General features: G+C 48.8%; 1 protein-coding gene and 1 long non-coding RNA gene across 2 annotated transcripts in view; one reads left to right on the top strand and one right to left on the bottom strand.

Moving 5' to 3' along the window:
- The window catches only part of APCDD1 (APC down-regulated 1), a 32,626-nt gene extending 14,508 nt beyond the window's left edge, over positions 1 to 18,118 (top strand). The window contains exons 3-5 of the mRNA XM_004742700.3: positions 1,803 to 2,334; positions 14,226 to 14,547; positions 16,021 to 18,118. Of these exons, the coding sequence (XP_004742757.1) occupies positions 1,803 to 2,334; positions 14,226 to 14,547; positions 16,021 to 16,472 (1,306 nt within the window). The 3' untranslated portion in view covers positions 16,473 to 18,118. The remainder of the gene's footprint in view (positions 1 to 1,802; positions 2,335 to 14,225; positions 14,548 to 16,020) is intronic.
- LOC123387615 lies at positions 4,333 to 23,710 on the bottom strand. Its single transcript, XR_006602045.1, has 3 exons — positions 23,610 to 23,710; positions 20,704 to 20,747; positions 4,333 to 5,161 (listed from the first exon to the last, which is right to left on the bottom strand). It is a non-coding gene; the product is annotated as an uncharacterized LOC123387615 (long non-coding RNA).
- Positions 23,711 to 24,087: the final 377 nt, after the last annotated feature.

Below are 24,087 nucleotides of genomic sequence, written 5' to 3'. Positions count from 1 at the left end.
TACTAGCAAAGACTGGGTTGGAGAAGCAACTGACCAGGAGTCCTTGTAGCAGGGGGGGAGTAAATCCCGGTGGAGGGACTGGGGCGGGAACGGTGAGGCAGGGACAACTCCAGAGCAGATCTGGCCTGATTGGGGTTAGAACTGGACGGTCATTGAGGAGTTCGCCGCATGGACCATGCTTAAGACACGATCCAGCTTTCACATGAGGCACTCTGGCTGCAGTGTGGCAAATGGATAGTAGAAAAAGTGAGAGGAGGATGACCAATTAAAAGATGGTTGTACCAGGTGCATCTAGAGATGACAGCATGTAGGTGAGGGCGTGGCAGGCCGGTGCGGTGCCTGAGGACTTGAGATACGTTGAGCCCTGAGGCCAGGCAGCACACCTTCAGGGCCCTTACGAACAGACCGCAATTACGGCTCTCGCTGGACAGGGCCTCCTTCACAGTGGGGAGGACCTTTGCAGCCCCTCTCGTGCCTTCTCTGCAGAATGCTGGGCTCACAGTTCCACCGAGTGCCTTCTGAGCATGCGCCCTCCCAGACTTATGACGACAGCCTTTCCCAGAAGCAGGTGTCTGCTTGGAGTGATGTTTACCTTTCAGCAGTGTGTTAACTGAAAAATGGAAGTGTTTAGCAGTTTTGAGAATAACAGGTCTTTGGGATTTCAGCTCAAACCATGCTGAGTCTGCTCAAACCATAATTTCTATAAATAATGCATAGTAAATATATATGTAATATACTATATGTATATTACTGAGTTCTGATATTATATCATTATATTTTATATATGTGTAAAATATATATATATATATATATATATCACAGACTCGAGCAGAATTATAAGGCCAAACCTGATGGATGTAAGTCATGATGTAACTGAGATTCTGATCTACTGGAGAGTTCCAGAGGTTGGATTCTGTGGTGGGTATGTTGGAAGAAGCCCGCCAGCGCTTCCCTGGTATGGGCTGGGCTGCAGCCGTAGGAACGGGCCTCATGTAGGGCAGTGATCAGTTTCTGCTGGCCATATGTGCCCTGTAGACCTAGTCCATGTATTTCTGGCCAGCGAACCTAGCATTGATCTAAGGCCACAGCAGAAAACCACTTTGTCATTGCCATTTTGTCAATCAGCACAAACAAAGGGAACCCTTAGTTCTGTTCCGTTAGCTTTGCTTTCACTAATGGACCCTTTTCCCCAGTAGAGGGAAAATTCATTTTCATGAGATGAGAGGGTGAATTTCCACTTGCCCCTAAGAGACTTCTCCCCAGACTAGACTCCATGGCAGAACAACAGACATTCGGCACCCGCCCGCTCTAGACAAGGACCATAAAACGGAAGTGTTCAGAGTATCAACTCTTTTTGAGCTGGCATAAGGAGCCTTCCTTCATAGGCCAGCACCATTCTCTTCCCGCTTTCCACAGGAAAGACCCTTCTCTGAAGTCAGGCCCCCAGGGAGGAGTGAGAATGGCCGGTTTGGGCTCTGGTGGCTTGTTCCTACAATGAATAAAGACTGTGGTGTAGAGAGATTAGGAACACTGCTTGGAGCCAGACTGCCTGAATTCATGGTCTGGTTTTTCTCCTGGTTACATGGCCTGGGGGCACTTTCCCTAATCTCAGGCCTTGGTTTCTGCACTGTGCAATGGAAACGATACCTCCTTTAGCCCTAGGTCGTTGTGAGGAGTCAATACATGGGTGTCTGTGAAGGCACAGAACAGTGCCTGTGACCCTGGTTTCTTGACACCATAGCGAATCTGCCCCTCAGTGCCTTTGGGCTTGAACACGTCTTTCCTCCCTTTTCCTCCTGCAGCTGTGAAGTGAGGTCGGGCCCGGAGTTCATCACAAGGTCCTACAGATTCTACCACAATAACACCTTCAAGGCCTACCAGTTCTACTATGGCGGCAACCGGTGCACCAGCCCCACCTACACCCTGGTCATCCGGGGCAAGGTCCGCCTGCGCCAGGCCTCCTGGATCATCCGCGGGGGCACCGAGGCCGACTACCAGCTGCACAACGTGCAGGTTGTCTGCCACACGGAGGCTGTCGCCGAGAGGCTTAGCCAGCTGGTGAACCGCACATGCCCGGGTTTCGTGCCCGCCGGGAGCCCCTGGGTGCGGGACGTGCCCTACGACCTGTGGCGGGAAGAGAACGGCTGCGAGTGCACCAAGGCCGTGAACTTCGCCATGCACGAGCTGCAGCTGATCCGGGTGGAGAAGCAATATCTGCAGCACAACCTGGACCGCCTGGTGGAGGAGCTCTTCCTCGGAGACATCCACACGGACGCCTCGCAGAGGACGTTCTACCGGCCGTCCAGCTACCAGCCCCCCCTGCAGAACGCCAAGGTACCCCACAGCTGACCGCACTTGGGACCCGCGGGCAGGTCTTGATGAAGTAGGATGAGGGAGCCATGGGGAGGCATGGCGGTGGGGTCCGTAGGGACCTCTGCGAGGTGACCAGCGTCACGGGGGATATTGCAGAGGGCCGCCCAGGGAGGGACCCGCAGCAGAGTCCGGACACCCGGCTGGGCCACCCTCTTGCTCTGCCATGGGGGTGCTGTGCTTTTCTGCATGATGTGGGTAATGGCAGTGGGCTTGTTGGTGTGCTAGGGGCCCTGGTGGTGGTTCTAGCATATTCCGAAGGCTCTCCTCAGCTCTAACACTCCACAAACATCTTTGGTTCTGAAAGGAAAGCACAAAGGCAACATGGAGATGTTAGAACCATGCTTGGGAGAGATGCCACTGGCAGGAGTGATCCCGGCCCTGGGGGAGAGGGCGAGGCAGCTGAGGGGAATAGGGAGGGTGCTCTTGTAGGCTGCAGAGCTGATAGTCTCCGACCCCCACTACTGCTTCTGGTCTTCCCAGCGAACCCCTGAGGCAGATATGGCTGCCCCCTTAGGCAGAAGGGAGAGGTAGCGGAGATTCAGGGGTTTGTCTCTTTTGCCTGACGTCACCCAGGCGGTGAGGTTCTGCACTGGAACTAGATCCCAGACCGCCTTCTCCAGACCCCCCGTTCTTTCCATTCAGCAAAGTGAAATGTAAAGTCACTGTGATCCCCGGGGGAGGACGGAGTGGGGCAGGAAACAATTAAAACCTTACAATGTTCTTTTCGTGAATGATAGTCCAGTAATTATATTTGGAATTCACAAAACATTTCCTTTCCATGGGCCCGGGATCCAATGTCAGCCTGTAGCACCATCTTCCACCACAGAAGTCAGGGACGCTCTAGGCAGGGAGGGGCATGCGGGGAGGGGGTCAAGGGAGATTTCTCCTGTGGCCGCCCGCACCCCCGCCACCATCCGACTGGCTTCCGTGGAATCCTCTCTCCAACAAGGACTCTCTAAATGAGGGGCCCTGTTTGACTTTTGTTTGATGGTTTATTCATTATTTTAATCTTTTCTTTTTTTTTTTTTTCTTAGTCCTTTGAGCTTATTTATGACTGGTAGAGATATCCCAGAGTACTTCTCCTGCCAGAGACCACTCGGTGTTATCTTCTGTTTATCTGTGTTATTGTGAGCTCCTGTAATGAAAGTCGCCTTTATTCTAATTGTGGGAAATCTGCTGAGGAAGCCCACTTGGCCAAGACTCCTTCCTCTGGATGCGCCTCACCAGGGACGGTCCCCGTGTGTGAGGTGAAGCCAGACCGGGGGCCCTGGGCCCCAGACCCAGCCCTCCCTGGGCTCACAGCATGACTGTGGGCGCCAAACGGGAGTCAGGGCTCCTCCATTCTGCCTCGAGATTCCAGATGCACTGAGGAGGAAGAGGGGAACAGGGCAATGAGGGAGAGCATGGCCTTTCTTGTCTGTCTCCATCCCAGTATCGCCCTGGGATGCCCCAGGCCTCCTCAGGAGGGGTAGGGAGCAGAGGAGCTGAAGCTGCACCCATTCCACGGGTCACACAAAGGCATCCAGAGGACAGTGGCCATAGGTGGCCCCTAGGCAAGGGCATGGTCTGTTGGGGGAGGGGCAGACAGGACTCATGGTCTCCCTGTCCATCCTGAGATGCTTCCACATGGAAGCTGGTCCAGAGTTGGTGCTGAGCACTGCAGCTGAACAGCACTTCTCTTGATCAAAATCTCTGGTGCGAGAGAGCAGCAAGGTAAAGGAGCTCTTCGTCTGAACATTTGGCTTCCTCTGAGTCTGGTCTAGCCAACTTTTAAATTATCTCTGGTAATAGGAGGTAAGAATGTCATGAATCAAAATGGCCCACAGATAATCCAGAAACTTTCTGTCAGCCAGCAGCTCCAGCCCAGTCCTTTCTGCGTCTGCTCGCCCTCCAGCAGAGACACTAACAGGCAGCGAAGGGCCAAGAGGCAGGAGCAGTGAGGCAGGGAACTGAGTAAGGAGGAGGCAGTCTGAGGGAGGAGGCAGGTGCCGTCCCGGAGCTGTCTGGGCTGGAGTCTGGCTGCTCTCCCGGCCACACCTGACCTTGGATTAATCCTTTGCACACACTCAGGTTCACTTTCCTTTTCCTCAACTGCAGACACACATGGAAGCTCTTTTTAGGACTGAAAAGAAAAAAGGACAAACCCTAATACCTTTCTTTTCTTACGTCCGTTCCCTCACTCTGATCTTCCGGTGGCTGCTCGGGCAGTAGGTTTGATACGTAAAATCAGTATTCCTAAGACTTGCAGCTCTGCAAGATTCTCTCCTACTCCCTCCCCAGGCCCGTAGGAGGCATTTCTCCTGCTGTCAGTCGACTCCCTGAACAGAGCCTGTCTGTTGGGAGAGCAAAGACACACACTTGTGGTTCCTGGAGGAAAAATGTCTTGACCATGAGTTATTACCATTGGCATAAGGACTAAGGATGATAGTTGTAAGACTGACCTTAGAATTTTTATAAACACAAAAGTGGGAGACATGCTTTTTTTAAAAAAAAAACAAAAACAAAACAAAACAAAAAAACACTGTCTGGATAAACTGGCGAGAATGCAGACTTTGGAGATGGTAGCCAATCCTGGAGTCCACTTCTCCTGTGGCCATCAGCTGCGAGGTGCTGAGGTGGCATTGTCTGACCTTTGGGAGCCTGGATTTTTTTTCCCATAAAGTGGTAAGAATAGAAGAGTCAACTGGATTAGTGTGCTGAATGCTATCTGCCATCTGGATAAAACCCTTCACCGAAGTTCCTGTCTTGCCCACTCCTGGAGTAGGTAGCTCTTCTGGGCAGGTGTCTCCTGGAGGGATGACAATAACAGTGACATTGATCAGGGGTCTCCAGGTGTTTGATGATGCTTCACCATGAAGCATCTCCTCCCATTTTCTCCTCCCCTCCCTACTAAGGCAACTGTGAAGACATTGACCCAGATACTTAAGAGGGAGACTCTCTAAACCCTAGGCCCGAGGCCATGATTTAAGAAATTTTAAGGATAGAAAGAACCTTGGGCACACTGTTAAATACAAAACAAAAGAAGAAGATCATCTAGAATAGCATGAACAGTATGATACCATCGTGTGAAACTAATCATGGAAGAAGAACAAGGTAAATTTACAAAGGAGGCAGTATTTTTGAGAAACATGACAGTTGCCTCTGAGAAAGGGAACAGTTGGGGGACAGTTGGACTGCAACTCATCACTGTATGCCTTTTTTGTACCTTTTGCGTTTTGTGCCATGATCTTGTATTGTCCAAACAGAGTCACCATGCAAGAAGGAAATAGATTTTGGAAGCTAGGGCTCTGAGGCTCAGAGGGGAGCTGCGGCCACTGCCAGAGCTTGTGGCAAGGCTAGGAGGAGGACCCAGGCGGCCGTCCAGGGCCAGTGTGTGCTGCCGTCTGCTTCCGTAGCCAGCCTGCACGGCCACGGGCGTCCTTCGAAGGCCAGTGAGGTCTGCATGGCTCTGGGAGCTGAAAGGGCCCCTTCTTCTCTTGTTGTCCCTGGCATTGAACATCTTGGCCCACAGCATGCCGCAGAGTCCTCAGGAAGTTTTTAGATCCCTCCACAGGACAGCTCTGAGAAGGAAGAAGCGGACTTCGCCATTGGTGCCTTTCCGGACTCAGCGCAGGCAGAGCCCCAGGTGCTCCCCACCCACTGGCCAGTGGCAGGTCGCCTCACCCGCTGGGAACTGGGAACGGGAAGGAGGAGGGCTGGGAATGCATCCGGAGAGACCACATTCCCCCCCCCTGCCACCCGCCTCTTTGAACTTTTTGCCTCCTCTAATTGCTGGTCCATAGAGACCTGGCTGAAAATTAGTTTAAATGCTAAATTGAGTTTGAAACCACTCGTCTCAGCCCCTTTGGAAACGGGACACCATGTAAAAATAGAAACTTTAAATCAACTTGTTTTTCTAAGCTTTATACAGCTTTGCTGTGAGGTTCAGAGTCCTTTGGCAAAGGCATCCTGTTTGAAGAGAATCAGGTGTGCTAGGAGGATTCTTCCAGGATGAAATTGGCCGCTCTTCACTAGGAAAATCAAGACCACATAAAATAACCCTCCAAGAAGATGGTTTCCCTCAACCGAGTTTCCCATCAGGGCAGCCGTCGCCCTCTGCTTTTCGTGCAGTTGAAGGGTGAGCAAGCCGAATTCTTTCAGTGGTAGAATCAAATAGTAATTAAAAGCAAATGATCACCGGGGTTGTTGAGGATGCCAAGAGCCTCGGGATCAGACTTGTAAGCAAATGGAATTGGTCTCTCTCCAAAACCCTGCACTGATTTAGCCACAGCATCATAAATCAGAGAGGTTGTCTGAAACCAGACAACCTTCCCCAAGCCATGCATCTTCAATATTCTGCCCCAGCGCGTTCCACAGCCCCTCTGGGGAAGACAGGCACCGAAGTATTTTCAAGAGTCGCTGAGCACTAAAAATGAAGAAGGTGATACTCCCGTGCTTTCGCTCTTGAATTCTGTAGAAACCTCTAGACTGCGAACGAGCGTTCGTTTTTGAGGGAGCTGGCCTTTCCAAGCCTTTTCAGAGTCTGTGAGAAATACAGATGGCCTGTGAGACTTTCTGTATCAGGGACATCTGAGGCACCATGGGTCAGGTGGCCACGGGCAGTGCACTTTTCTGCCCATGCCCAGGAGCCGGCTCTGCCACAGGACGGGGTTGGGGAGGGGCTCCTCAGGTGAGTGTTTGGTGGGCTCCTGGGGTGGGGGCCTGGGTGAGTGAGCATCACAGGACTAATGGCAGGAGGAACCGGGGAAGGTGGTTGTGGAAGAATTTGCCTGCCTTCTCTTTCTGCTCTGGAGGGAGAGGAAAGGGGTTCGTGGAGATGACAGGGACCAGAAGAGGTGATAGAGGACCAGTGAATTCAAGGAGTCATGACCTAATCCAAAGCCCGTCTCACATCAAAGAGGAATCCTAAAGAAAAGTGTGGCCCTGCTCCCCGGGGCTGGGTGTTTACTACAGAGCAGCCAATATTGCACATGGTTGGAGAAGTCAGAGTTGACGATGGGGGTTGGGATCATGGGGTCTTGACTTGGAAAGACTTGCCTGTGTGGACCTTTGATTTGGGCCAAAGTATGAAGTAGCTCTGTTCCCCACAGCTGCTGGCATCTACTTTCTTTGCAGAAACAGTTCGTTACATTTCTTGACTCCAGAGCATTTCAGCAGATAAACAGACATGCGAGGTTGCTTTATTTAAGGAGTTAGCCGACCAGGAAATACTTGTTGTCAGGGACAGGATAAGTGGTAAACAGTTCATCCCTTAAAAGGCAAGAGAACCCAGAGGATGGAGTGAGAGCCCCGGGCGTGCCGGAAGTCAGCCGTTCAGTCTGGAGGAGGCCTGTAGCGTGCAGGGGGGCCGGCTGGGCACTGGGGAGAGCGTGCAGGAGAGGAAGAGGGCCTGACCTGGGCGGGGGGGCGGGGGGGGGCAATCTGGATTTACAGTAGATTTAATGTCATTATTACAGGGAACCTACTTTAACTATTGAAATGAATTTAAATTGACAGTGGAAGACACAATCAAGTAAAAACATCAATCAGAAATTTTTTTCCGAAACCGTTCTTGAGGAACTTTGTTTTAAAGAATTGGCTTCTCATGGCCCTTTCTGGCTGTTGAGTCTGTACACGATGTATGTATATATATATATATAGGCAAAGGTGGAAGCAAACTTCTCTTTGGATGATTTCCTCATGTTCTGTAAACTGGAAGGGCCTTTGTGAGCTAACTTCTTAGCTTCTGAACTTCTTAGAAAACCTCTTTTTAGAAAATGATGTGTTGCTTCCAGTGAGCCCCCTCCCCTGCCCCCATGCCCCTTAACTCCAGGACAGCGTTGGGTTAACTTTTGTCTCACTGAGCGGTCAGGAGACAAATGTGAAGCCGGAGGCATTGGCAGCTCACACTTCTTATGTCCTTCCGTTCTCCTTTCACTCCCCCATCCCTTCGTGGCTACTAACAGCCCCGTCCAGCTCCTAAAACCGCTGTTGGAGAGACCCAACATGCGTGACCATGGCGATTCCACATCCTCCTGAAAGTGGAATCATCGTGACCCATCGAGGTGGTCAAAATGAGCCCAGGTTCATGAATTCCTGCGACCCAAGATCTGAAATGCACCCCAGGAGGCCCCTTCCACAAGGCTGTCAGCTTTCATCATTTGCGATGACTGCTGCCTACTCTGTTCATACTGTTAAAGAGTCCGTGACAACATTCTAGCAATCAGTCTGCCACGCTCCCCCAAACGTCATGAGAGAGTACTCTGGTCTTGACCTCCAAGAGCTTGGAGAGATTCTTCTCCAGTGAAATAGAGAGGCTCCAGGAAGGCTATGTGTGTAGAAATAACTACAGTAGAAATGCAATCAAATGCAGAGAGAATTGCTGTTGTAAAAAAAAAAAAAAGCTTTTAGCTTCAGTCATTGGCAGGTCTCTTCCTGAGAAACATGAATGTGTTTTTGATCCCATGGAAGGAAACTCTGTGAAAGGAAGTTTCCATCATCTGTTCCCATTTCTCCTCCTCCTTGGGCAAAACTTTTAGCCCAAGAAATGTTTTATTCATCCTGCTTCTCTAGTTGATCAGTTCACGGCAAGATGATATCAAGTAATTTCTTCCGTTCTGGGAAGAGGCTGGAAACAAGTGGATACTGTCAGCAAATGTTGTTGGTGAACCATCTCTCCAGAAATAAATGTTGGCAGGGAACAGGAGGGAGCCTGGAGAATCTCTATCAGTCATCGGCCAGAGAAGACCTTTTCTAGGGACCAGTGTCCTTGATAGACATCTGTTCTCAGCCTGAAGGGCGGCCTGGGGCCCGGGGATAGCACTCAGCAAGCCCAAGACCAGAGTATGTTCCAGACTCTACTTTTGGCTTGTAAACTTATCTGGGCCATGTTATTCTATCTCTTTGTGCCTTGGTGGCCTCATCTGTAAAAGTGTACTCATGGTCTCTTCAAGAGGTCGTAAAGCTAAGGGGATGGTGTACCCGAACTTGCTCAGTCTCATTGTGCTGGACAGGAATTGGAATGCAGAGTGGGCAAAAACCCACTCTTTGCTAGAACATTGCACACTTAATGAAGTTGAAGGTTGATTGTCATTTTTTGAATAAGTTTGATTATCTTCTTTTAGGAAAGTAATTCCATGGGGACTTGTTTTTCTCCCCTCCTCCTTCAAAATTAAAGCTTTTTATAGTTGGTGTGAAGAGTAGCAGCAAAGAAACACATTCTGGTCCTGCTGCTTTAACCTTCGGATCTTCTGTGTCCAGAAACCCTAACTTTAAAGTAGCTCATTCTAAGATCCCAGAGAAGGGAGGGAGGTAGAAGCCCAGTGGGAGAGCCTACAAAAGTATAGCTTCTCAGAGGAGAATCAGTATGAGAGCATGGACCTTAAAAGAGGAATTTCATAAAGCAAATGATATTTCAAAGTACACATCACTCTTCATGTCAGGAAACTCTTCCCATTTATTCTTTTTGAAAAGCTACTGTTTATTTATTTATTTAAGATTTTTTATTTGAGAGGGGCACCTGGGCGGCTCAGTGGGTTAAAGCCTCTGCCTTCGACTCAGGTCATGATCCCAGGATCCTGGGAACGAACCCCACATCGGGCTCTCTGCTCAGCAGGGAGCCTGCTTCCCCCTCTCTCCGCCTGCCTCTCTGCCTACTTGTGATCTGTCTGTCAAATAAATAAACAAAACCTTAAAAAAAAAATTGTATTTGAGAGAACACAAGCACAGGAAGCGGCAGGCAGAGGGAGAAGCAGACTCCTCCCAATGTGGGGCTCCTCCCAGGACTCCAGGCTCATGACCCCAACCAAAGACAAAAGCTTAACCAACTGAGCCACCCAGGTGCCCCAGAAAGCTGCTATTTTAAGAAAAGCATCTGCAAGAAGAGAAAATTTAGAGCCAGAATATAGGCCTTAATTTCTGCTTCCACGTAATTGTTCCTATAGGTCTTTCAAGTTTTATTCAAGCCAAGGATGGTGGAAATGAAGAGCATAAATTAGATTTTTTTTTTAAAAATCTGTCCATACAACAGAAAGGTTTCCCCCTTATCTAACCATGGCTAAAACTGTCTGCTTGGTGACAGTATGCACAGAGAGGCCAAAAATCCCACCCATGTTTATGACCTCTTGGTTTCTTAATGGCTACTCAAGAGTTGTTACGACAGGTTACTAGTCAGTACAACAGTAACAAGAAAAACAACCCTATTACAAAATGGGCAAAGGACTTGAATGAACACGTCTCTAAAGAAGATCTACAGGTAGGCCGTTAAGCACATGAAAAGATGCTCAAGATCACTAATCATTAGGGAAATGCAAATAAAAACTACAGTGTGATCACACCATACCCATTTGATTGGCTATTATCAGAAAGAGGAAAAAAATAGTTTGTGTGCAAGAATGTGGAGAAATGGGAACCCTTGTGCACTGGGAGTGGGAATGTAAAATGGTGCAGCTGCTTTGGAAAAACAATGTGGTGGTTCTTCCAGAAGTTACACGTGGGATTATGGTATGATCCAGAAACTTCACTTCTCAAAGGATGCCCTACAGAACCCAAAGTGGGGTCTTTAAATAGATTGTGTACCTGTGCTCATCGCATCATTACTCACAGTAGACAAAAAATGGAATGGTCATCAGTGGATGAATGGATAAATAAAATGTGGTACATACATACATCGAACTCTTCTTATTCAGCCTTAAAACGAAAGGAGATTCTAACATGTGCTACAATATGGGCATACCTTGAGGACATTATGCTAAGTGAACTAAGCCAGTCACAAAAAGGACAGATCCTGTGTGCTTTCACGTTTGTGAGGTACCTAGGGTAGACAGATCTATACAGACAGAAAGTAGAATGGTGGTTGCCAAGGACTGGTATCGAAAGAATGGGGAATTGGAGTCTACTGGGTACAGAGTTTCAATTTGGGAAGATGAGAAAGTTCTAGAAATGGACCGTGGCAATGGTTGCATAATATGTGATTATGCTTAGCGCCACTTAACTATGCCCTTAAAATGGTTAAAATGTTAAGTTTTACGTCATGTATATTTTACCATAATAAAAAAAAGTAGGAATTTAGCAAGACCAGTAGCTAAGAGCCAGATTCGTCCCACTCCATACCACTCCATCCCTAAATTCTCACAGACCCAGCTGATGGATGGCAAGCTTCCCTTGCCTGTGGCTTTTCTCTGCTGACAAGCAGAAATGCTTCAGCCGGGTCCCCATCTCCGAGGTCAGACCTCTGTGCCATTGTTCTTAAGAGCACCACGTGAATGCCACATGCTACCATGGCACCTTTCCGAGAGAGCCTGGGCCCGAGGGCTGTGCCCACCTCCTGTCACCTAGCCTGTTCTGGTTCTGACGGAAGAGCGCTTGATCCCTGGTGTTACGCTGGGGGCAGAAGCGCTTGTGAGAAGACCCCTATTCCCCCACCCCCTCTACCCTATCCAAGAAGCTTTCTGGGAGGTTCCCAAACTGATACTGGTATTTGAGGAGCCAAATTCTGCCAGGAAATGAGACTCCTATCTCAGAATGGCCAGAAATGAAGTGGTCACAAGTGATGTTTTTAAATCCCCAAACTACTGGGGCGCCTGGGTGTGGCAGTCATTAGCGTCTGCCTTCTCTCAGGTCACAATCCCAGGGTCCTGGGATCGAGCCCTGCATTAGGCTCCCTGACCAGCAGGAAGCCTACTTCTCCCTCTTCCACTCCGCCTGCTTGTGTTCCCTTTCTTGTTATCTCTGTCTCTTTCAAATAAATAAATTGTTTGAAAGAACTAGTCAATCAGGCAATCCCCAAACTACAGATAGCAAAACCATTTGTGGGGAATGACACGAAAGAGCATTGTTAGTGAGCACTGAGATCTCCGCAGAGATCTGTGGAGGCATGACGGCCAAGAGTCCTCTCCCACTGTCCCACTCTCCCGCTCTCTGAGATCTCCAGCCTCCTAACCAGACAACTGCAGCATCACCCTGAGTCACGGCTGGACAAGAAAAGGCCTTTGAAATCTGGATTTTTTACTCTGGGAAGCATGGGCATGCCCTCCTGTGCATTCCTGTCAGTGTCTGTTGTTAGGCCTGAGACCACACCTGTGAGCTCCATGGCTGGGGGAGCCCAAGGCCAGTGTCCACGAGCTGTTTCCCCCGACAGTTGGCTGCAATGGTGACCCTCCCGCCACTGCACAGATCAGATTGGCCTCGTGCTTCTGTAAGCCCTGTCAGCTTTAGCACCGCTGGTGTGGGAGGGAGGGTACCAGAGACATGGCCCCCCACGTCCAGGGGCAGGCAGCCCACAGCCCACAGCTGTCCCGTGGCTCCAATCAAACAGGCCATGGAAGGTTGGGCCCAGAACCCAGCTGTCCTACCCTCTGGACTCTGGCATTCGGAGGGGAGCCCCGAGCCCGCTGGACAAACAGCGTTTACGTGGCTGGCAGTCTCCGGCCACCTCTGCTGCTTGGGACGGTTTCTCAGCCACAGCTGTGGACAGACAGCCATCGTCGGGAGGCTAGGGGACTGTTCTGAAGCAGACGCTCAGGGAGGCAGCCCCTGGAAGGCAGAGCTGCAGTTATCTTGATCTAGTGAAACGGCTTAAAGCTATATATAGAGCAGGGAGCAAGTGAAGAGACCATAAACCACCAGGCCTCGAGGCCAGTCTCGACGTGTGCAGGCTGCCTTCACGGAGTGCTCCGCTCCTGCCCACTTGCCGGCCGCCTCCTTAAGGGCCTCCTTTGAAAGGACCCCTGCTTTACTACACAGCTCCCTTTGTCATCCCGGCAAAAAAAAAAAAAAAGCGTGGCCTTTTTTTTTTTTTTTCTTAGTTTCATGTGTCTCCTAATTGTTTAAAAGTGGAAAAAAAAATCTGATTGTAAAAGACGCATAACATTTCCATCTTAGCTATTAGACGGGTCCAGTCCCACGGCATTAAGAACATTCACACCGTTGTGCGACTGTCTCCCCCATCCGCCCGCAGACCTTTGTCATCTTCCTGACCTAAAGCTGTGTTCCCATTAAACACGAGCTCCCCATCTCCCCTCCCCCAGCCCCTGGCCACCATGATTCTACTCTCTCTCTCTCTGAATTTGATCACTCTGGGCGGCTCATAGAAGAGGGACTGGGATCGTACGGTATTTGTCCTTTGGTATCTGGCTTATTTCACTTTGCATCCTGTCATCGGGGTTCATCTGTGTTACGGCCTGGGTCAGAATTTCTTCCCTTCTTCCAGGTTGAATAATCTTTCATTGTAGGTGTGGACCACATCTATGTCTCCATTCACCCGTTGACATATACTGGGTGGTTTTGAAGCATTTGGCCTTGTGATTGCACTGCTAGGAACATGGATGCGTGGCTGTCTCTTCAAGACTCCCGTGTCCTTTGGACATAAACCAGAGGAGGAACTGCTGCATCGTATTGGAATTCCTTCCCTCAGCCACTGTCCCATTTTAGCTTCCCAACAGCGGCGCACGTGGGTTCCAGCTCCCCCCCATCCTCCTTGTCCACACTGTTCTTTTCAGATTTTGTCCCTAGTAGCCATCCCAGTGGTAACCCTATAGCCTTGGTGTAGTCAAGCATCTGGGACATGTGGTAGGATTCTAAAGAGAGTACAATTCACAGCTGACATATTTAGGTAAGTTTGGCTGATGTCAGCCAAACACACATGTGCACTTGTGAGCCTACACTTAGACACACACACACACACATACACACCCCACCGCCCTCCCTTCCGTGCGTGAGGGCCTACTTCCAGGTGCCTCCTGGCTTCCCAGGTAACAAATGACGGGACCCCCCCTCCCCCAGTCCCACCGTGGGCCTCATTTGAAGTCAGCACGTGTGCACTGCCCAGTCACGATGACCCAAGATCTCTGCGCATGTGTGTTTCTCGTCCCCAGAACCACGACCACGCCTGTATCGCCTGCCGCATCATCCACAGGTCGGATGAACACCGCCCGCCCCTCCTGCCCCCCAAGGCCGACCTGACCGTCGGCCTGCACGGCGAGTGGGTGAGCCAGCGCTGCGAGGTGCGGCCTGAGGTCCTGTTCCTCACGCGCCATTTCATCTTTCACGATAACAACAACACCTGGGAAGGGCATTACTACCACTACTCTGACCCCGTCTGCAAGCACCCCACCTTCACCATCTACGCCAAGGGCCGCTACAGCCGGGGGGTGCACTCCTCCAGGGTCATGGGAGGAACGGAGTTCGTGTTCAAAGGTAGGGCTCCTGCCGAGACTCGCGAAGTCACAGCCCAGCCGGTGAGGAACTGAGCGGTTTGGGGACCTTTGCATTCAGGCAGAGCCTGAGAAAGGGCCTTTTCTTTTTTTTTTTTTTTTTTTCTGGGACAGATGTGGGGGGAGAAATCAGGGCGTCCTTTCTGCTTCAAGGTCATCATTCACATCAGGTTCCCCTCTGTTCATAATGGGGCCGGCAGGGGCGGCTCAGCCCGTGGGCCACAGTGCAGAAGGGCCCACACGGCTCTGCACGGTGTCAGAGCTGGCCAGGGAGGACGTGACTAGGAATGAAGCCTCACGTCTGCACATTGCTTTTTTTTAAAGAGAGAACACAAGTTGCAGGGGTGGGGAGAGGGAGAAGCAGGCTTCCTGCTGAGCAGGGAGCTCAACTCGGGGCTTGATCCCCCATGTCAGGTCCTGGGGATCAGGACCTGAGCCAAAGGTAGATGCTTAACTGACTGAGCCTCCCAGGCGCCCCTACCCATTTCCATTTTTGTAAACCACGCAGGCTGATTTTGAGCTGCCTCTGTGATAGCATCATACTTAGCTGCGTCTGTCATGCACCTGAAAGTTGTCCTGTGCCTGGAGGTGGGAGGTTTGGGGTTTGTAATGATTACTTAAGCGAGGAACATAAGGGGTGAAATTCACCAGGCTGTTATCAGCAAGGGAGGTCTTGCAGCCTCTCTTTCTAGAATTTCTTTCTGCTCTTACACATCTTTTCAAGCTGGTGTCAGTCGTATCACAAGTAACAGAGACATAGCCCATGTACTGCGTGTGACCCCTCCTAGGGTAGCATTCCATGGTTCAGTCTATTTAATAGGAAGTATTTCTGCCAACCTGATAAGACTTAGGCCTTCTTAATCCCCCACCTAGGAAGGAAGGTTTTCTCCAGGAAGGGTGGACCTTTGCTAAATGCAGCCAAGAAAACAGCCACCTTGGCCAGGTTCCACCCCGAAGCTGCTGTGGTGCACATAAGATACAGTCCCCTGGGTTTTTTCAGAAACAGCCCTCTCTAAGTGCTGGGATTTCTGTTTCATACATTCACGCATATTTTTCTTGCTTGCAGCCTCATTCATTTTAGATGCCTGATCTGTGGGCCAGTATGAATTTGCAAGGCTCCCAGCTAGGATAGGCATTCAACACCAAAAGTATTTAAAAACCTCAAAGCCCTTTTCACGAAAACAGAATTCCAGTTTGCGTTGAATATTGTGTCCGTCCCAAAGACGCAGTGACACCAAAGGCAAGTCCTGGGAGACGCTCTGCGTGACAGTTTGAGTTCACGTGAAGAGCGGCAGTCACATTCACATGTGGAACTTTCCCTACTGGGGTGGGAGCTGCTCTTCAAGACTGCGACCGGTGGGTGGCCATGAGGGACTGGGTTTAGAGCTAGAGTGCTTTCTGTTACCACATGCCGCATCCGGCTTGGTGTCACCGACCTGTCCTCTCTCCTTCACAGTGAACCACATGAAGGTCACCCCCATGGACGCGGCCACTGCCTCGCTTCTCAACGTTTTCAACGGGAATGAGTGCGGGGCCGAGGGCTCCTGGCAGGTGGGCGTCCAGCAGGACGTGACACACACCAACGGCTGCGTGGCACTGGGGATCAAACTACCTCACACCGAATATGAGATCTTCAAAATGGAGCAGGACGCCCGTGGCCACTATCTGCTGTTCAATGGCCAGAGGCCCAGCGATGGGTCCAGTCCGGACAGGCCCGAGAAGAGAGCCACCTCCTACCAGATGCCCTTAGTCCAATGTGCGTCCTCTGCGCCCAGAGCTGACGACTTCTCCGAGGACCCCCAGGGTCACCAGTACGGGAGCTGGGCGCCCGAGAGGAGCGCTTGTCCCCTGCTTCTTGCTGGGCTCGCTGGTCTTTTGACTCTCCCGCACTGGAACGTCCTCAGATAGATGTTTCTTAAAAAGCGATATTTTTCCAAGCCAGGATTCCTTACAATGGACAAATTTCTTTACAAAAAAAAAAAGAAGAAGAAAAGAAAGGACACTCCTTCTCATGATGCACTTGAGTGCCCCAGAACTGTGGCTCCTTTTCTGCTGCCAGACCCCCCTCCCTCCCAGCCTGAGTCCCGAGCAACCCTTTTTGAAGTTTCTGCTTTGAACTCTGGCCAGTGGGATCCCAGGCCGCCGGGACACCTTCTCAAGAGTAATTGCACTTTAAGACCGCAGAGAGCGTGGAGCTCATGTGTTTGGAAGATGGAGCAGGGTGACAGCGAAGTCCTCTTCTTCTCTTCCTCATGATTATTAATCTATTTCTGAGTTACACGTAGACGGATATCAAGCTCCAGCTTTTCCTGCCACTGTCCTCCCCCGAAACTGTGTTACGACCTGGAATCCAGTGCAGATTTGGGTTAGGAACACCAGCAAAACACCTTCGATTAATAAAGAAGAGACTCAAGTGTAGATATGTATATAGGGAAAGACACATGGTTTCGCTTTACCATCCTGACAGCCTTAATGAAAAAAAAAAAAAAAAAAAGGAGGGAACCCTAGCTTTCCAATGTGGAGGGGAAAAGTATCTGTAATTAAAGGTTCAACGTAATTTAAACTATCCATTGTTTGAACTTGTGGGGAAAGGAGACTCGGCGAGATGCTGGTTTCTGGGTGGTCGTGGAATGCACGCTGCTTGATGACTGCCCAGCTGACGAGGGTGGTCGAGAAAATACCAGAAGCAGTACACACAGGACCAGCAATGTACGGGATGGTGACAGTGCATTAAATGCCAACAGGACGATTAAAAAAAAAAAAAGTGCCTGTTCATTCCAGTTTCCTCTTCGTGGGGCCCTCGTCCTGGCTTATGCTGTATCTGGTCAGGGTGGGCAGATGGAGCCTCGTGTGGCCATCCTGGCTACCTTCAAAGATGACTATGCAGAGACCACACTTTAATGTTCAAAGACAGTGTAGCGGGGATATCCTCCTCACCCGGGCTGTACGAGACCCTCAGTGTGCCTGAAACCCAGGCTTCCAGTAAAGCCCCTTTATCGCCGGATGCGACATCTTGACTCTTTTTCTGTCCTGCTGTTGCCTTTGGTCTGTGGCTGCACAGGGTCTCAGGGTCACCTTCCAGAGAGTCTGTGAGCTTCTTCCTTGCAGACGTTGGGAGGGGCCAAGTCTACTTTGGACTGTTCCAGATGGTGCTCTCTGAACACCAAGTGCTATTGCCGATAGAGACCAACGGAGGGGAGTAGCAAGTCTGCAGAAGCCTGGACAGAATCGGAAGTGAGCATGGAAACCACAGTCGAGAGTTGTACTTGTATTTAAAAAATAACTATATGAAATGCTGTAGCATTCCGTGTGGTGATGAGTTATCAGGATAGCATAGAGTCCCAAAGTGCTTTATCTTTAGAATATATTTTAAGTTGTGGGGCATACTGAGGGGGTTTATTCAAATGAAAATACTAACTTAATGTCTGCCAAGTTTAATAAACAAAGATGTCAAAAAATACTCCCATAGAATACGTTTTACCTGTGGATCTATTTAATTAATGCTAACGCTAATGCTGTCTTTAAAGGATATAATAAAATTACGTGAAAAACTATGTTCACTGCTAAAGAATACCTCAGTGATTTGTCATAGAAGTGATAGACTTATAGCCATTTAATTCACAGGCACTCACCCAGACTTAGCTACTCAAACTTTTAAACAATACACACACATACACACATATGCATACATACGCATGTATATCCAAATATATAGGTATTTACATGTATATGATGTATGCGTATGTATATATGTCTTAGAGACAACATGACTTCATGAGATCGTATTACTTTCTGATACACCAGGAATCATTACAGAGAATGGCTGATGTATTTTACTCACAGATTATCAACACAATTCAATGTATGCCTGTCACTTGCTGTATCACCCACAAGTATCACATCTTGGTTATGTCATATTGATACAAATAAGGGTCAGTACGTTGGTGGCAGGTAGCTCCACTCTAAATCCTGGGCTTGGTAGAAGAAGGAAGTACCTAAAGGATGGCTGTCCTTGACCGCCCTGGCCGGGAACTAGACTTCATTTCTTCCTGGGTAGCAGGCTGATGATGGTCAGGGTCAGAAAGTCATTCCTCAGGTAACCCTTGTCAACTCCAGGTGGACCTGGACTCAGGAGCTTCCTAGAGCCTCCAGTCACCCTGTACGGAACAAAGGTAATATGTGCAGACATGACAAATCTGGTCATCTGCATAGATGCCCAACATCTGTGACTTCCAGGTGGAGTCCATCCTGCCATCCTGAGCAGTCCGTCGTAGCGTCCGATGCTTTGGCTGTCCACTAGGGTAACTCTTAGCAGCGCCCGGCACCGAGGTTCCCTGCGCGAGAGGCTGGGGAGTCCGGGCGTCCTCGACATGGTTTCACACACACTTGTAAAAACGACTGGACTGTAAGACCTGCAGTTCTGGGTTGAAGGGAAAGCTCTCAAAAGAATAGAAGAGATCCTCCAACCCACCCCCTCCTTAAATAGATCTTGAAAACAGAGATGATGTTCAAAGCGATCCACACACATTGCAGTATTTCGTTTAGAGCGGTAACCCCCCCACACCTTCTGTCCCTATGACTTCCCAGGCGCATGATAATGGAGGGCAGCACCCAACAGATAGCATCTAGGTGGGCATTTCTGGACACTGTTCTCAAAGGAAAATGCAGACCATTCCTAGGTGGCGTTAGGGGAGCAGGGATGGTGGGTGGAAACACACAGGAAGTGGACTCACCCTGACACAGAGAATTTATCTATCTGACACAGATTTTTTCTGGCCTTTTTGAGACATTGAAAGCTTTCATGAATCCAAACATCTTTCATAAGGATACACCTGCAGCAAGAGAAAATAAAGGTAGCTTGGATAAATGTTTCTCACTGATTTCTAGACTCTTGAGAATTGCATAAGCATTCTTTTCTTAGAAGTAAGAGAATCCTATGTCCTAAGACACCAATTGAATCCTTTAAGTCCCTTTGAGGACCCAAGAGCTTTCGGCTTGCAGGGTAAATGATCTGTGCATGTCCATGGGGCTCCTATCTTAGCATGACCCCATTTTCCCTGGGGTTTCAGTAGGTAGAAGTAACGCTATCACGAGGAAATACTGGGGAGGTGATGCCCTCCCACTTCTCCATTGAATGAGACCTGATGACACAGACACTTGACACAATCACAACTGCTCCAGGGGAGACCTAACACACTGGCCAAACCCAGACTTCACACTGGACAGCAGGTTGCGGGATCTAACCAGTGGCCTCTCGTGGTGTCCATGAATTCATTTGGGTCTCTTGGTTTCTGACATCGCTGTACAACCACCTCCTACCCCTATGCCCTCTGGAACACCACCCGAGCGATTCCATGCCCCCGTCACTTAATCCATCTCGTAGAGCTATTATGTTAGAATCTGGAAGCCAGAGGCTTTGTGAGTGCAGATAGCAACACTTTGCGAACCCAGACCTCCAAGCTTCTTCAACCACCAGCTGCATCTTTGTCCTCCTGAGCTGGAGGGCCACTGGCAGCTTTGTCCACTACTCGAGGACTGTTCCAGCCTCTTTAATCCGCATGAAGTCTCTCCCTCTCAAGTGATAGGAAAGGCTGAGAGAGATCCTCGGCAGGTTCAGGATTGTACTTCCTGAAGACTTTAAGCTTTTGAGGTCTGAGCTTTTTCTGCAGCAGATGAGGAAGCATATGTAGGACAATCGGGAGGACATGACCTTCAGAAAATCAGGTTATAATAAGCAAGGGAGGAACACTGTGTGTTAAGAAACTCATTTGCAGAATGTCTTCCCATTCCCTAAATAACGCAGTCCATGTTCTCACACACTGGGCCCAGGGTAATGTGTCTGCCCTGGAATCAGGTAGAAACACTGAGTTATCTCACCGAAACTGAGACCTCCCATAGATTGAAAAATCGAAGTACATGTTGCATGTTGCAGTTTTATCCTCCAACTTATTTGGTAAGTGGAGCTATAGTATATCAGAGTCCCAGCATCCCTTACGTGAAAGAGACGAGTGAATCAGCCTCATAGCACCTAAGTGGAGCATTAAAAGAAAAAAGTTCCTAAAAAGAGTGTGTCATCTCGAAGCAGAAGAGAGTATTGTGCGTTGTATTAGAAGCCAGTAGCTTGGCAGGGGAAACTTACATAGGCAAGAAGAGAGCTCCCTTCCACTGGCAGCCTTGCTATCCCTGAAAACAAAAGACACCTTAGTAACATATAAGACCGCTTTGCCTTCAAAGCCCTTTGCATCCATTAAGCTTTCGAAATGAATTGTCTTCCTGGTATCAGATGGAGAGCACAACAGTATGAGTACTATGGCCCATTAGAAAGACAGCATTTGTTATAGGGTTTGTTGCCACTTACATAGGAAGAGAAGCAATCGGTATCCAGTTCCAGTGGACACTTGTGTCCATTTTCAACGCTTCTTCCACCCTTTGTCAATGTGAAGATCTGTTTTTTAATTATATGTATGTTTCGCCAATCTACAACTCAATTCTCCTTTCCCACTAACTACATGTTCCAGATTAAATCTGACCCGTTGTTGAAGTGTTTGTTAAAGTAAGGCTAGCCATTAGAGCATTGGATTCCTTGGAAACCTCAACCGGCTCTAGAGAAGACCAAAAAGGCATCACTAATTTCTGGTTCTAGATGATAAAGGTGACACTCCCTGAGGTCAGGATTAGGGAATCAAAGAGTTGTTGTGGGAGCCATTCTTTTCACGCTCCAGAATTTCAGCCTGACCTTCTCAAGCACAGCAGCCGTTTCTCGAATGCACAGTGTCTGAGGCGTTGTAACCTGTTCTTTACATCCATTATCTTGTTTCATCTTCACTACACCCTAATACTTTACCATTTAAAATTCTTGTGGGGAAATCTGGTTAGAGTTTGCAGAATGCTCGTCCTAACTCCCCACAAACAAGCCAGCTTTTCTTTAGGGACTTTATCACCCACCCTTCCAGAACCCGGGAGACATAGCAAAGTTGGTGAAGCATATGTCATTCCCTGATTTCAGGGGAGAGAGAGTAGAAACTAGGGTAGCGTCAGCCTCTGCTTTTAACTTTGCGAGCTCCTTATATAATTATTACCCCTGATCAGGCTTAGGGAAGCCCAGGGAGCCTCCCTCCTCTCAGAAGCCTTCGGGAACCATCAGGACGGAACAACGCGTGCCCTCTTTGCAACAAGTGGGCATTTTCAACCTCCAAACATCGTCAGGCTTCAGTGACCCTCAGTTCCTCAGCCAGATCTTTCCTGGTCCAAGGTCTCCAGACCAGTGAGTGAAGGTGACTTAGGGATGGGCTTCTGCATCCACGAGCACACACTTGATATTTCAAGCTCAAGGGACAGGTATTTGAGCAGCTTGGGTCAAGCCAGAGAGAGATTTAATGCACTCACTGAAACTCCTGAGAAGAAACCTGGTGTGCAGTGTAAGGGATCCTCCAGGTGGAAGTACATGTACCAGTGTCTGTGCTCTCTGGGGCCAAAGTAGGTTCTAGCGAATTCTTGGAGCAGGCCAGCTTTCATCTTGGCCTTGGCTTAGCACACCATCCTGGTCAAGCCACGTCTGCCTGTGTTTATTAAATAAACACTGCCCAGGCAATCACTCCCTTGAGCTCCTCATACTTTCCTTTAGTCTTTGTACTCAAGTCAAACATTCAGCCATGGCTCCCGTCCATGGTGGGGCGGTGGTATCCTCCAGGCCATAAGCTGGTCATTTCAGACAGACAGGCTTGTCCACATCTTGAGGATGAAGGACTCAAAAGTCACGTTCAGCAAAAGAGGCCCCAAGGAAAATCTAGGAGAAGCACGTATGGTAAGCAGGGCAGGATATTGTCCACTGGGCTCTCCAGGTCCAAATCCTCCACCCTTCCTGACCTGGGTCCCCACACAGATAGCAGCCATGGGCTCCCCTTATCTCTGCCATCTGACTGAAATCAGCCAAGAGGGGCATAGGCGGGCAGTCCCAGCCAAAACAGGAGGAGAGGGGTGGGGGAGTTATCCTCTGGTTATCTACTTGCTGGGTCCCTGTAGGGTCAGCTTCCAGAGCCACAGTTCCTATCTGATGGTCCTCTCCAAAGAGCTGCCCTCTCTGCTCTCTTTGGAAGCCCTTCCGCCCATACCTTTCATGGCTCCTCTTGGAGTACCACACTCGCCCTTGTTGTTTGTCCTTAATTTTTGGTACATTCCTTCATAAATAATAGTCCTTTCCCCTTTCTGGTGACCAGCTCTGTTTTTCTCTCTCTGTGGCTCATCAGATCATTTTAGAGGGAACACAGAAATAATGAGTTTGCCTCATTTTTTTTCGGAGGATGCCTTTTGTAAATGCAATCCTATAGCATTTGTCTTTCAGAGTGGCTGATTGCACTTAGCAGAATGTACTTCTAGCTCATTCACGCTATCATATTTGTAGGATTTCCTTCTTTTTGAACGCCAAGTAATATTTCATGTTGTGCATATACTATCTTTTGCTTACCCATTTGTCTGTCGATGGACATTTAGGTTGTTTCTACTTCTTGGTTATTAGAAATAATGCCACAGTGAACATGGTGTGGGTGGCTTTTTGAGATAATGATTTCATTTCCTTTGAATAAATACCCAGAAGTGGAATTTCTGGAGCAGATGGTAATTCTATTTTTAATTAACTGAGGAACCACCATTTTATTTCCCACAGGGGTCACACCATTTTACCTTCTCATCCACAGTATACAAGGGTTCCAATTTCTCCACCTCTTTTCCAACACTTGTTAGTGGTTTGTGGTGGTGGTAGTGGGCAGGGGGGTGGTTTCATAGTGACCATCTAAGCATGTAGAATGCGATATTTCATTGTGGTTTTGTTTGCATTTCCCTGACAATTTTAGTATGTTTATTGGCTATTTGTATATCTCTTTGGAGAAATGTTTATTTAAGTCCTTTTCCCATTTTTAAAATTCAGACTACGAAGTTTTTGGAGCAGCTTAAAGTTCACAGCAGAATTTTGGGGTAGGTACAGAGATTTCCCATATACCTCCTGCCCCCACACATGCACAGCCCTCCCTCCCATCCCCCATTACTCACATCTGGACACCAGAGCGGTACATTTGTTAGGACTGATGAACCTACATTGATATGTTGTTATCATCCAAAGTCCAGAGTTTACCTTACAGTTCACTCTTGGTGTTGTACATTCTATGGGTTTGGCCAAACATACATAATGATGTACACATCATTATGGTGTCACACAGAGAATTTTCATTGCCCTAAAAATCCTCTATGTTCTGCCTATTCATCCCTCCCCCATTCTATCCCCCCCCAAGCCCCTAGCAACTACTGATCATTTTACTGTCTCCATAGTTTTACATTTTCCAAAATACCATGTAGTTGGAATCATACAGTATGTAGTATTTTCAGATTGGTTTCTTTCACTTAGTGATAGGCATGTAAGCTTCCTTTGTGTTCTTCTCATGGCTTGATCAATCATTTGTGTCTAGCACTGAATAATATTTTTTGGATGTAGCACACTTTATCAATTCACACACTGAAAGACATTTTGTTC

This window comes from Mustela putorius, unplaced genomic scaffold, assembly GCF_011764305.1.
Source record: "Mustela putorius furo isolate JIRA1106 unplaced genomic scaffold, ASM1176430v1.1 tig00003858_pilon_pilon_pilon, whole genome shotgun sequence".
Taxonomy (NCBI): domain Eukaryota; kingdom Metazoa; phylum Chordata; class Mammalia; order Carnivora; family Mustelidae; genus Mustela; species Mustela putorius.
The sequence above is the reverse complement of the archived record's forward strand: the minus strand, read 5'-3'. Positions and strand labels throughout refer to the sequence as shown.